The 14094-nt window shown below is 39.9% G+C and overlaps 1 protein-coding gene across 3 annotated transcripts in view; it reads left to right on the forward strand.

Annotated features, from left to right (window-relative positions):
* The window catches only part of aff1 (AF4/FMR2 family, member 1), a 26054-nt gene extending 12054 nt beyond the window's left edge, over nucleotides 1–14000 (forward strand). The window contains exons 4-19 of one of the 3 annotated variants that reach the window (XM_061060678.1): nucleotides 1708–1749; nucleotides 2276–2362; nucleotides 3477–3510; nucleotides 4625–4679; nucleotides 5498–5639; nucleotides 5739–6758; nucleotides 6842–6930; nucleotides 7043–7262; nucleotides 7401–7489; nucleotides 8441–8504; nucleotides 8617–8753; nucleotides 8927–8998; nucleotides 9322–9415; nucleotides 9597–9640; nucleotides 9755–9993; nucleotides 11373–14000. In XM_061060678.1, the coding sequence (XP_060916661.1) occupies nucleotides 1708–1749; nucleotides 2276–2362; nucleotides 3477–3510; nucleotides 4625–4679; nucleotides 5498–5639; nucleotides 5739–6758; nucleotides 6842–6930; nucleotides 7043–7262; nucleotides 7401–7489; nucleotides 8441–8504; nucleotides 8617–8753; nucleotides 8927–8998; nucleotides 9322–9415; nucleotides 9597–9640; nucleotides 9755–9993; nucleotides 11373–11497 (2553 nt within the window). In that variant the 3' untranslated portion in view covers nucleotides 11498–14000. Of the gene's footprint in view, nucleotides 1–1707; nucleotides 1750–2275; nucleotides 2363–3476; nucleotides 3511–4624; nucleotides 4680–5497; nucleotides 5640–5738; nucleotides 6759–6841; nucleotides 6931–7042; nucleotides 7263–7400; nucleotides 7490–8440; nucleotides 8505–8616; nucleotides 8754–8926; nucleotides 8999–9321; nucleotides 9416–9596; nucleotides 9641–9754; nucleotides 9994–11372 lie in introns of those variants that run through there. The other 2 variants (XM_061060679.1, XR_009676268.1) reach the window with 2 other exon arrangements.
* Nucleotides 14001–14094: the final 94 nt, after the last annotated feature.

Here is a 14094-nt window from a genome sequence, read left to right on the forward strand (position 1 = left end):
TGTGTCTGTATGTCTGTCTGTATGTGTGTCTGTCTGTCTGTCTGTATGTGTGTCTGTCTGTATGTGTATGTGTGTCTGTCTGTATGTGTGTCTGTCTGTATGTGTGTCTGTCTGTCTGTCTGTCTGTATGTGTGTCTGTCTGTATGTGTATGTGTGTCTGTCTGTATGTGTATGTATGTCTGTCTGTATGTGTATCTGTCTGTCTGTCTGTCTGTATGTGTATCTGTCTGTCTGTCTGTCTGTATGTGTGTCTGTCTGTATGTGTATGTGTGTCTGTCTGTATGTGTATGTGTGTCTGTCTGTATGTGTATGTGTGTCTGTCTGTATGTGTATGTGTGTCTGTCTGTATGTGTATGTGTGTCTGTCTGTATGTGTATGTGTGTCTGTCTGTATGTGTATGTGTGGTCTCAGCTGCCTCTGATAACTTCACCCCTGGCTCAGCAGAACAATAAATGAGCTTTGTCACCAACTTACATAACTGCTCTGGGGGCCAGTTTACTGTGGCCTTATCTCAAACACTGTTCATTCAGAAAGAAAGAAAAGAACTGAAATGCAGCCTGTTGACTCTTGAAACGCACCCACACACACACACACGCAGCATATATCTGATCTTGTGGTCGGCATGTAGCTGTCTGATACAGGGTGTTGCATCACTATAGTCCAATGTTTGAGGCTTTTGTTAAAGGTGCTTAAGTACAGATGTTAGTTTTTTTTAGTCCCCATATTATATGCGTCTGTTTTTTTTTTTTCTGAAATTAAGACACATTTACTAAAATGGAAACGGGGAAAGGGAATATATTTAACTTAATTTTAGAGATGCACTTATTGTGTAAATCTGGTGAATTCTATCGCTTAATAAAAACCTCTTCCTCTTCCAATGTTCAGCGAATAAATCAGTGAAGCCCTGCTTAAAACTTGATTTTAGTTCTCTACAATTTACAGATGATTTGCAACATTGCAGTTTTAATAAGAAGTGAAAGTATTACTGTAATAGTTACTGTATACCAACTGTCCTTAACCCAACAAGAGATGGAGATAAATAGAAGTGGGATAAAGGCAGATTTAATTGTCAGATATTATTCTCCTGTTCAACCAGTTTAAAGAAGTCTCAGAGCTTCTCAAAACATGTCTGTGAAGTTTTTTGTTATAAATCCACCCTGATCCTGTATTTGATCATGCCTGTAAACCCCTCTATTTCAGAACAGGCTGTTTCTGTGTCTGTAGCTTTAAATGTAAATGAGCTGTGTTTGACCACGCCCCCTCTCTGGAAGGGCTTGGATGGCTCAGGCTTTCTTGCACCATGCCCTATTGTTTACTGTAAGAAGGCAGACTCAGAGGGCAGAACAAACACCTAGATGTGGTAGTGTGACCCACCTGGGGGAGGGGTTACTGCCCTTTGTGATGTCATGAAGGGAAAATCTCCAAACAGCCTGTTTGAGCTCACATTTCCTGAAAAGTGGAGCAGGCAAAAGACAGAGAGGATGGACTTTCTCATAATTGGGGGGCTTGTAGACAGACTAGGGACACATATAAGTGTTGGATAAAAACATGGTCTGGTGTATTTTTTATAAAATATGCGATCTTTAATTTTTTTAATTATAAGTTGAAATATTTAAATACAAGGAAACAGTAAAGCATAAGCACCTAAACCATCTATGATTTTTTCTGTATGTCAACTCATTATTATTATTGGTCTCTTCTCCACAGACGAGCATAAATGAAGCTCAATGTGTGGAGGACATCTTAAAGGTAATGCCAGCTTTTTTTTTCTTTTTTTTTTTCCCATCCATCAATGTTGTTAAGGACGTCAGTTAAGGGATGTTTGGGTTGCAGTACCAGTTTTGCCAGATATCATGCCACATTCAAAGTTACCCTTTAAAGATCACTGGTTTGTCCATTTCACAATGTTGTTTAGTTCGTTTGGTTCTGCCAATATTATTTCTTTCATTTACGGTAAACTATCTATTACATCATATGAAATGGTGACATTTTCTGCACAAGGGTGAAATGATTCTGAGTCAAGTTCTGGAAATCCCTTCTTTCTGTATCTGGCTTGTAGCTAACCATAATGTGTGATGTTCTTTAAGGGAACTCCAATGTTTTTATTATACTTTTTTCAGCATAAAAATCCATAAATTAAAGTTACCAGGACCAGAAAGACTCAGGGGAAAGTGTACCTGCAAGAACTGATTATTCTAAATAGTGTGATATCATCTTAGTAGTTATGTGGTGAAATGCTCCTCACATATTAAATGTTTTCTTTCCCCCTTGACAGGAAATGACACACTCATGGCCTCCACTCCTAACAGCGATACACACACCTGGCACAGGTGAACCCTCCAAGTCCCCTTTTCAGACTAAGGTAAGAGCTAACAGGTGTAGAATGATAAAATATGTCTTGAATTGATTGACTCTGGCAATTCCCATTCGAACATATGTATGATGAGGGATCTTGGTTGCAGATGAAACGACTGGTCTCAGGACTTTGTCCTTTGTCCTCTCTTTGAATGTCTAATTAACCAAACACATATGTGCTTCCCAACTCCTGATGCTTTAATAATATTTCCTCTGTTGTAACCAGGAGGTCAACATTGTTACTTACAGTAGAATGGACTCTCATTTGGCAAAATGTAGATTCACTATCCTGCACTAATCAAACATGCACAAACTCCTGAAAATCGACTGAAATCTTCCGGGTGAGCTACGTATGTAACCCACACAGGCACATTTCCACCCTGACTTCATGCTGAATTTGTCCTGCCAACCCCCCTAGTGGAATTTCTGCAAGAAGTTGGGGTCAGAGGATGTGTGAATGCAGCAGTTTATACTCAGAAAAATCCATGGCGAGCGAGGTGATGACATATATCCTGAGATCTGAGCACAACTGATGTGTTCGTCGTTCACGTAATAAAACAGCTTTATTATGTTTTCGAGTTGCCAGTATGTTCTTCTCTGCTCATACGTTTGTTACAGGTAGCATTGATGTAAATTCAGAAATTGTCATCATAGCATCAGACTCTGCTGGTCCTCTTGACATGTCCTTTTACCGTCTTGCCTCCTGGGACCCCCCTCTCTCATTTTGAACGAGCAAGTCTGGAAGATTTAAGGAGCAGACTCTTACTTTTTATGGAGATTTTCAGGAGTGAATGTGCAAATGGCTATAAATGGGATGATTTAGCTGACTACTTGACCTATTTGGATTTACCAATTCAGTTTTGAATTCACAGATATTTGTTCGCCTAAAAAGTCCCACTTCCTAATGCAGTCAGGATATCTTACAGTGTTGGATCGCAAGATTAACACACATTTGTTGAGGACCCTCATGTTCAGAGTCTTTATTTTTTTTTTTAGTTTTGAGGATTTAAGGTCAAGACGAGTTAATGACTTTTGCGTAAATGTAGGTCTGTGTGGACGGAGCTAAATCAAATAATGGTTTGACCCAGATTAAAGCTCTCTCTTTGTCTTTGTCTTCACAGGAAGCAGAGCGTGTCTCTTCATGTCCAGGTCAAAGTAAGTAATGAGGGAATGAAGCAGAGTACAACTCAGACGCATCCGGAAAAAATATGACTGTGTGCAAAGACCTTTAGACTTCATTAAGTATGTAATGATGCTGAAGGCAGATTAATAGTGATAAATATCCTCTTCTCTTTTATTTCACTCCTCAGATAGTCTTGTCTTTTTTTTTTATGTTTCAAACAAGAATTATTTGGTAACTTATCAAACCACTATTCTGTTAACTGACAGCAACAAACCAGCGGAAAGAAACAAACTCATAACTTGATCTCAACTTTAACTCCTGAAGGAGAGATAACCATGTAGAAAGTCACTTTTCTTAGTCCCTCCTCTTTTGCCCATGTTAGATATTAGTCATCACTTTTTGTCATCATCATTGCCTTTGCTTCTCTGATCTATTTATCCTTCATCGTCTTTGTATTTCTGATACAAGAAGTTAAATCAGCTCTTCAATTATATATGGGAGGTGTTTTGACCTACTTCACCTATCAGTTCATACACTCCCAGGTCCAGAGGAAATAAAACAGTTGCATCCTGTAACTTAATACTTCTTCATTAATGTAGATTAATGTTGTGTTTTCCCAGTTTGAGACCCAATCAAGAATCCAAACTCAGATTTAAAGCTTTGATTTGCTAAGACAAAGATTTGCTCGTATTACATTCCAAGTCATGCAGTCGGTCTGTACAGTTATTACCTCACTCATCTTTGTGTGGTGTGCTCTGTGGCGTCATTGCCGATTATATTCTATTTGAATTAACATTGAGCAAGACGAGCAGTTTTTTTGTGCAACAGGTTTGGAATGAAGTTTGACAAATGCAAATAAATTGTGTTACCTTATGGTGACTGCAAATCCACTGAACCCTAGGAATCAATTACACGTCTGATCGTCCTGACATAAAAGACATGGGTATGTTCACTCAGGAGTTAAGTAAGTGAAGACATAGATGCTGATATCAGCTGTTGTAAAGATCTTGCTTATTGATGTTGAATCTGTTAGAAAGCAGATGGCCTTTTAAAGACATCATTATCATCAGATATGTTTTTTTTTTTTCTATAAAGAACTCACTTGTGTTTTTTTCTTGTTTGTTTTCTCTGTTTTTTTTCTACCAGAAAACTACAATTCCTCGACAGATCCATCCCAGCCCACCCAGCAGAGCTCTTCATCGTAAGTGTTTTTTCAAAGTCAGAGTTTTTGTGCCATTAATAAAAAATTAAAAAAATAAAATACTTGAGCTGCCAACCAGAAGACCACAGAAAGTAATGGAACTGAAAAAAGTAAATGATTATTTTTTTTAAATCTAGATGAAAAGGAAAATGTGACCAGGCAAGATGTCATCGTCAGGGTTTCTGACAGTGACAGGACAGAATTACTTTTACCAGATATATTAGTTATCCAAAGTCGGCTGCTTTCAGTTTGCTGGTTATTAAAGTGTTAACATCTGATCATTCCTTTAAAGAAGCGTAAAACTAAGAAAATTATCACAAATGTTATAAGGGGGGCAAATATAGTTTGGTCGTCAATTCATTTGAAAATGATTATTTTGTATGTTTCTAGAGAACATAAGACAATTGTGTAAAATGTCTCTTAATAATTTCCACATTTTAAAGGGTTTGTTTGTCAAACTCAAATACATCCTTTTTTCTCTCATAAATGACAAATAAAGCGTAGTTTGAGAAGTGGATGTGGTATTTATGTTTGTAAAACAGAGAAGATAACAAACTCAAAAAGATAAATGTCTGCAAATCTGCTTTTTGTCTAATGATTTTTTGTTTTAGAACTCCTTTTTCTGAAAAGACAGAACGAAGAAGTATAACAATTTAAAAGTAAAATATATACAAATTAAATAATGCACCGTCAGTTTCTTCAACCAACATTAAATATGCACAGTGAGCAGCTCAGCTTGGGCACGTAGGCCACGATGTTTGTGGTCTAATTACAGCTTCAGTACGGTGTGATATCATTGTGGTGTCTGTGTGCTGTAGTTCATTACAAGCAGCACATTCCAGACGGGTAGAGTCTGCCAGCTCCAGCGACTCAGAGAGCAGCTCCAGATCAGAATCGGACAGTGAGAGCGCCACGGAGGAGCCACCTCGACCCCCAGTGAGCAACTCGGTCAAATCTGAGGTCATTTTCTTCTCGTCATTTTTGTATCTGTATGATAAGAAATTAAAAATTAAACATGAATTGTTTAAAAAAAATCTAAATCTTTCCATCTTCTTGTAGCCTGATGCTCCAGCGGTGACCCATGTTGATTGGCAGTTGGGGAACTGGATCAGGTCCAGTCACGGCTCAAGAAGCGAGAACCAAAGTGTCGCACAGGCCTCTGACAGCCCCCCTCACAAACCGCCTCGCCCAGCACAGAGCACCAATCACTCCGTTGTGGAGGTAGTGGACCCCACCAGAGAGTCTAAACCTCAGGTGTCTTCTCACCAGAAAGAGTCCACTGACAGCCTCGGAAAACTGCAGGTGTGCAGGGAAAGCCCTCAGGACAACTACAACCAGCAAAGTAGCCAAAAATCCCCCTCTGCTGATAGGAAAAGCTGCAGTCGTTTGAGGAAACTTTCATGTAATCCACACTCCTCAAAATCAGCAAAGGCAGGCTGCCCAGAAGTCACTCTCGGCTTAAAGTGTGAGGATGTGGTAGCCACGCGCGACAAAGACCCGTGTTTCACAGACAGACCAAAAGTAAAGACAAAAACTGGACACGGCAGAAAAAGCAAAGACGGCAGTGTCGCTAAAGGAGACGATAAAAGGACTTCTAAACACAAATTACTCGACAAGCAAAAAGTCGAATCGGAGCCTGATGTTAAGCTAGTCCTGCATGGTCAGTGTCCGTCATGCAGGGTTCGATTTCCTAACCCCTGCTCCTGCCCCACCCAGAGTCTTGCACAGCCGGATCAGCTGTCTCCTGCCCCATCGGTCAAAATTAATTGTAGCAAACCAAAGACAGAGACGATCTGCCAGAAGGGCGCCAAGACTCCTCACAAAACAACCCCAAAACACTTGGGAAAGACTGGGCATACAGCCAAAAGTACTCAGGACCCCCACAGGCCTCCTAGATCCCTGCTGGTGAGGATTGATCTAAGTCTCCTTTCAAGAGTCCCTCAGTCCTCAGGCGGCCACCAGGAGACGGGCTGCAAATCCAAGAGATCGGTGGTGGTCGTAGAGCAGGATGGAAGGGGTGGTGATGCTGCTACAATACACAAACTCAGCAAAACCAGCAAAAAGAGTATACCTCAAAATGTAAGTATTATAAGGGCTGTTTAAGATGCGCTGATGTTTATATTGAGAGGTTTTATTTTAATGTGTGACACATTCTCTTTTAGGTTGAGGTAGAAATTAAAACTGTTCCCAGGAAGAAACAGAGGCTGGAAAACCAGAATACCTCATCAAGTCACCTACCTGACAAAATGGAGTACGTCCCCTGAATTTGAGACATCCCATGTGTTGTTTAATTCATTTTTCAAAACACTTTTAACTTCAAATGTTTTCAAATCACACAAACTCTCTCCTCTTGTCCACTGCAGCTCGTCCAGCATTTCAACAGAGGGCTTGGAGCGGAAGAAGGCAAAGAAAAATCCTTTGCAGCAGCCTGGGAAACCCAAAGACTCTGAGAAAGACTCGAAGTTACACAATAGGCTGACAGAGGGGGCACAGGAGAGCAGTAAGAAGGCTGTTGATGGCAAAGACTCGCGGAAGAACAAGAGGCGCAGCGGAAAGCCCACGGAGTGTCCACAATTAGAGAAGGTGACAGTCAGGATATTAGACCATGGGGTTTCAGTATTGGATTAATAAATTACTTTCTTTCAAGAGACGAGCTGCATGTTCTCATGGTTGTTGTTGTCATGGTTTCATTGTTACCAAATGTCTCTCCTGCCATTCTAGCAGAAGCTCCCAAAGAGCGGCGCGGCGTCATCTTCACAGTCCACCAGGGAAGCTTTGACCCCACGGCCCCTGCTGCGGTTAGAGGACAGGTAAAAAGCTGTTTTAATCAAATAGTAGGAAAAGTAGGAACATATAAAAGTAGGTCCGCTACATTTGTTTTGAATCAGTGATGCCCACATTATTAACGCTCCCATGAGCAACGTTTGGTTTGTGTTGATTTTGGCGCCACAGAAACTTGAAAGTAGGGTTTGTTTTTGAACAAAAATCTCATCCTGCTTTCTTTTACAAGTCGGATGTATCACTCAACAATCTTTGAGGTGGAAAATGTAAAAAAATAAAAACTCTTGTTTTGGCAGCATGCAGTAAATCCCTCCATATGAAACCCCCCAGCTGCAGTTTCAGACATTACAAATAACAGAATTGAAATTTTTGATGTTTATGCCAATAGTCTCGGTTGCTTTTCAAAGTCAAAAAGCGATTTCAGTTTATTTAATTTCATTGTGAAACTCCTCAAAGAAGCCTTAAGCTCATAAGTTGTGGACAGCCATGGCCCGTCAAATGTAATATGTTGTCTGTGTGTTCTCAGAAACATCTTGAAGGACTTTTTTTGGGGGGTTCAAAGATGAAACAAACGACCACTTGGACTGAAAAAAATCTGTTAGGCCATAACTCAAGATTGTTGACACTTTAATCTTAAAAAAAAAAAAACACTTGGAAAAATGAAATTTCTGGCTGTAGTTCCATTTTTGATTTTTATGGCGTTCATATCTCAGGCACACCTGGAGCAGTTTAATTACTTCTGGTTTATTATTCTGTCTATCAAAGTGTTCAACTACACCTGCTACAACATGAGTGGACAAAGTTACTGACCCCACCCCTCATGGTTCTGTTGACCCACACGTTCCCCCTGTGACTGATGGCTGGTTGTTTTGAACTGCAACTTCACGGGTTACATGCAATGAGAGGCTCTAATTGTAATTCTGTTAAGAGCTGGTAGAAGTGTATTCTTGTTCAATCTAACTCGCTGGTTTCACCCGTAGGCAGTATCCAGTGAAGCATTACATAAAGGAGGCCAAAAAACTGAAGCACAAAGCCGATGCAGAGGTACGTTTCTCTCTGTGGTTTGAGTTCTTCTCCTGGAAAAGAAAAACCTGCAGTCTGACCAGTAAAACCAGTAACTCATAACCCAACATGTTTTTTTTTTTAATCTCTTTAGTCAGATAAGCTGAATAAAGCTTTTATCTACCTGGAAGCAGCCATGTTCTTTGTCGAGAGTGGAATAGCCATGGAAAAAGATCCACAGATCTCAACGTCTTCCTACACTATGTTTGCAGAGACGGTGGAACTGCTCAAGTAAGACCCTCTTTGATCAGAGATGATCTGCACCATGTTCACCTTTTTTTTTTTTTAGTAATTCTGACTGAGCAGAAGTGATGTTTATCTTGAGCTAAGTTCAAAATAAAGGTGTAGCATGAAGGTTATGGCTCTGTGTTTTAGTTTTACTTCATCGAGCTCTGTTGTCACAGGTTTGTACTGAAACTTAAAAACCCAGTGGACCCCTCGGCCCCTCCACCAGAAAAGGACTTTTTAGCTTTATGGTGAGTGTACTTCAAGTTTCTCCACACACAGTCAGCGGTTTTGGTTGACCTCTGTCTTGTACTTTTTGAATTTGTTTAGACGTCAAAGCAAGAAACGGTTATTTTCATAGGAAAGTAGAAAGTGTTTTCATCATCTACAATTTAATTTAGGTATTAACTGTCAATGAAACACTGATGTGTAACTTCATGCATTAGTGTTTGCTTTAGGGTGATAACTGTAAACGAGGTCAGCTGACTGTCATGTTGACCTGTCTGGTTTGTGTTTGCTTTAATGAGTGCGGTCAGTTTGATGTCATCAAATAACATTTAATCATGTCTTGTAGTTTGAAGTGCCAGTCTCTCCTGCAGATGGCGATGTTTCACCACAAACAAAAAACTGCACTCAAGTACTCCAAGACGCTCTCTGATCACTTTAATGTGAGTGTGAAGCTTTCTCCACAACTCCTACTTTCAAGTCCCATTTTAAAAAAAAATACATTTTAACTATTCACGATGTCTGAAATGTAATCAGTTAGAGATGAAGAATAATAAACTTTCCTCAATACAAAAGTAACCGTGAATGTTTTGTTTTGCTTTTTCCATTTTGTTCCATTTTCAGATCTCTGCTCAGAAAACACACGACCCCTCTTTTTCAACTTCAAAGTAAGTTTCCTGCTTTCACTTTCTGGACATCGTCCATAAAGCTTTTTTTTTTTTTTAAGTATAGCACACGAGAGATCTAAATCTTTTTTTTTTTTTTTTACCCGTGTCCTTAAGATCCTCTGACACGCCGTCCCCCATGCCCAACCTGCCCTCTCCAGCCAACACATCCTCCAGCTCAGGTCCAGGCTCCAACCACAGTGGCAGTGGGTTGGTTGTGGACGCCATCGGCAGCACCGTGGCGTTTCCCCAGGCTATCGAACGTGTGGCTTTCAACTACGTCAACATCACCACCTTATTCCTGAGCGCTCATGACATCTGGGAGCAGGCCGAGGAGCTGGCACACAAAGGCAGCGGTAAGAACACATGAAGAAGGAAACTTTACTGTTATTAGGTCCATAATCCAATATTTCATGATGGCTCATATATATACATAATAATAGACTGTTTACTCCCAATTCTGTTTGATTGTATGCCTTATGCATCATGTCGCTCTAAACAAACACACAAAAATGATCATGACTCTCATCAGTCTCCTTTTTTTTGTTCAAAGATGAGAAAGTGCTAAACAAAACAGAAACATGACGCTGGAGGACATTTAAAAGAGAAATAGAATAATCACTCACAGTCTTAGAAAGAATAAAAACACACTGACAAAGACGGACTAAAAATGGAGGAAATGGGGCGCTGGTGGCGCAGTGGTTGGTGCGCGCGCCCCATGTATGGAGGCTGTAGTCCTCCAAGCGGGCGGCCCAGGTTCAAATCCAGCCTGTAGCTCCTTTCCCGCATGTGAGTCCCCTCTCTCTCTCTCCCTGATTTCGAGCTCTATCCACTGTCCTATCTCTCAATTAAAGGCACAAAAAGCCCCAAAATAAATCTTAAAAAAATAAATAAATGGAGGAAAAAAGGAAAAAGACTAATTCAGTTTCATCTTTGAGAAGGTGAAGGTGGAGAGATAAATAGGGGGGGGGGGGGGGAGTTTGTCATTATGCATCAGTCTGCTTTAACATTCACAGTCTGCCACACACCCGTCACTTTATTTCTTTGAAATCAGATTGTCACAATCCCAACTTTGATGTGATTCTAGTAAAAAATAAAAACACATTAGTTCCTGTTTTGTTACCATGCCAACATGAAACCATGTCCTAGGCGACAAATATTGGCTAAATTCTTGTTTATAATGAACATCAAATTGCATGTCAATTCCAGCACAAGGTCTAAATGGCACAAATATGTTGGCAGTGTGTTTGTGCAGTTTAGAAGGTGTGCTCTCTCTCTTTCGCTCGCAGCAGGTTGGGGTTAAAATGTGACTGAAGAGCGGTGTGTGGTTTCTAAAAGTTACAGTGCTTTACAATCCTACTGATCGTTACAATAATGTAGATTGTCTAGTTTTAAAGCGTGTGATATCTAGAAGTATAGAAAGTCAAAACCTGATACAAAATGATGCTGTAACATTTTGGCAGCTTTTGTCTTCAGACCCGATGACTGCAGAATCAATTCAGTGGGTCGTACTAAGACACAAGGTGACAAAAACATGGATGACCTGCTTCAGATAAAGAGAAGTCGTGTTAATGGATAAAACATAACTGCAGTGGTGTCCTTCTGTGAGCAGCAGAAAGTAAAAGAATTATCTTGGATTATAAGCCTTTTAGTTTCGAATGCAGCACCCAGTCTTGAAGAGAGATTATAAACGATGCTATCACTGGGGCTTATATTACTTCATATTCTGTTTCAGGTTTGCTGACAGAGCTGGACACAGTTATTGGTCCGTTGAGCCTGACGTCCAGCATGAGCTCTATGGTGCGTTACACCAGACAGGGGGTCCACTGGCTGCGTCTGGACAGCCTCAAGGTGAAGTGACCAACAAGCTGCTCCTGACCTCCTGCCCATCCTTCGCGCTGCCTCTCACCACCTTCACTTCTCTGCAGCGAGTTAGATATTGAGCTGGACTTTCCCTCATGGCGTGTGCAGGTCGTATTTTTCTTTACATGGATATGAACTCATCTCATCATGAACGCAGATGTTGTCTCATGTGTGTCCTCGACGATATTCGCTGATCGTTGCACTTGTTTTTTTGTCTTCTGGCTTCATTGTTTTTTCTCTCTCTCTCTGGCACTTTTTATAAACCAGGATTACATCTGCTGTAATCCACATATTTCACGTCTTGCACATTATGTTCCTCAATCTGCATTTAAAAGTCAAGCCTTTGTTAACTAACCATCATATATATACCACTTGAAGGCTCTATTATATACCGCAGCATTATCATGTGTTTGGGTGCAGGTACTGACACCAAATCTTTCTCTATTATTTTTTTGCTACCATAATTGGTAAACAATAGCTTCTGATTAGGCAGTAATCTGGAGACCCCCCTTCATGTTAACTTATATTACACCTACCCTGCAGTAATTAAAAACGCGATCCACTGTCCTCTTTCACTCTGAAATATTACTTTGATTGGATTCAGGGATTTCGTTTTGTATTTAATTTTCCATTATTTTTTTCTTCACAACAAATATATTTTTCTTCTTTGGCAACAATCACTATAAAGATTCAGAGAGATTCAGATGTTCATGAAATCCAGTGCTGGTACCATTTTATTGTAACATTTGTACCTGTAACTCAATCCAATCCTGTCAGCGTTAAGTCGGAAAGTGCACGATATATAATCGCCTTTCAGTCGTATAATTGTAGTTGATCCTTAAGTTGCATTTGTGTTTTCAGACTTCCTCAATCGGATAAGGAAAAAATACAAAAACTCTGTGCCCTTCTGTTCGCCCTCTCAGGACAAAACACAGGTTGAATGTAAGTGGAGTCATCTTTTTGAGGTTGTGGCTCTTCAACATAAATGAAGTCGGAACACTTTCTACATAGAAATCATGAAATGAGGAAACGAAGGAAAGTTTGGAACGGATCAGGGAAGATACACCTGTATGAGATTTTTAGATTGACTGGAAAGCTGTGAGGTGTGCCCATGGACGAATGAAGAAGTTTGCATCGATCATGTGTTAGCTTAGCATCGGCGCAAATTCAAAGCATTAGCATTTCTTCTGACAGCTTACCTGTTGTCCCGCTGCCCTGCGTCTTGGTTTGTGTCTGAGTGGATGTTGATCAGAAATGTTTGAGATTTGATGGACTGTAGACTCACGTTTTGGCTTGGTGGGGGTGGAAGAGATGACTTGGCTGACAAGTGTGTCAGACCAAAGCAGACAAAAATGTTATTCTCATCATCCTGTTAAAAAAAAAAAAAAAAAAAAAAAATTCTGCACTTGTTCCCTCCTTCTAAAGGAAAAAAAAAATCAAATTAATTCACTTTCTGTGTTGTGACTTGCCAGACCCTAAACAGGAGGGATACATTCGACATCCCTGACTTTCTTTGGATAAAGTTTTGGATGTAGTGGTTCCAATTGGCCGTTTTTTTTTTTTTTAGTTACCTTTCAAGTGTAGTGGAGCTGCTACAGTCGTTAAACAGATCTGAAACTACAGTCGTGTTTCCTTTCTTTGTTTGTGCACCAGTAAGCTGCGCTCCTCGGTTCCCCACACTTTGGTTAAGCAGCAAATGTTGAGTTGCAAAAATGTCAACTTAACCTGTGGGAGTAGATTGAAATGGCCAAAAACGACAGCTGACTAAAGAATGCACTTTGTTTTAATATGTGTCGTAGATTTCAGAGCGTTATGAAACACAAGGACACGATGATGTCGTTGTTTACTTGTGTTGACTCTTTGTTTAGTGTCACTTTGCCTCAAAGCAATAAGACTGTTTCGTTGGCTCACATTTTTGAGTGAGAGGGTGACGCATTGATACAAACGGGGACACAAAAATCAAAGAGAATCAGTATAAAACAGTGAGGTGGGGTTAGATTAGGGTTCGACATGTTGGCCTGTATATTGAGTTGCTGTGTCTGTATTCATCCACCATAAAAGGGCTAAACGAAGATCACAAAGTGGTCGTGACTTTTTTTCCTGACATAAACAAAAAGTAGTATTTTTTTAATTAACAAGTTCACCGGTGCCATGGTGTATGGGATTATTTTTTACGTAGAGTTTCTTACCACAAATGTCTTCACTGCTAATTAGGTAAATATGGCTCCATCCATTCATGAACAGTGCAACTGTAACCATTTTCTTTTTTTTTTTTTGTCTTTTTTTGTCTTTTCCAACCTGTGGCTTTGTTTCCGTCATCCTTAACTGTCGGTGCTTAATTTATGAATTAATCTGCAACAAGTTTACACTTCTTGTCCGAATAATTACTTACTGGAAAAATGTTCAGAACGATTTTTGAAGGATGCCTTTTTTTCATTTTGTGAAATGTGTAAAGAATTTGTGTTGCAGTGTACAGAGATGAATAAACACTGGAAATGAATCGATTGTTGTTTATTTTTTTCTAAGAACAAAAAAAAAAATTAGAGAACAGTCACAACATTTCTAAAAGGACACGTATTACACCTTTCTGTAAA

Source organism: Labrus mixtus, chromosome 17 (assembly GCF_963584025.1).
Source record: "Labrus mixtus chromosome 17, fLabMix1.1, whole genome shotgun sequence".
NCBI classification, from domain to species: Eukaryota; Metazoa; Chordata; class Actinopteri; order Labriformes; family Labridae; genus Labrus; species Labrus mixtus.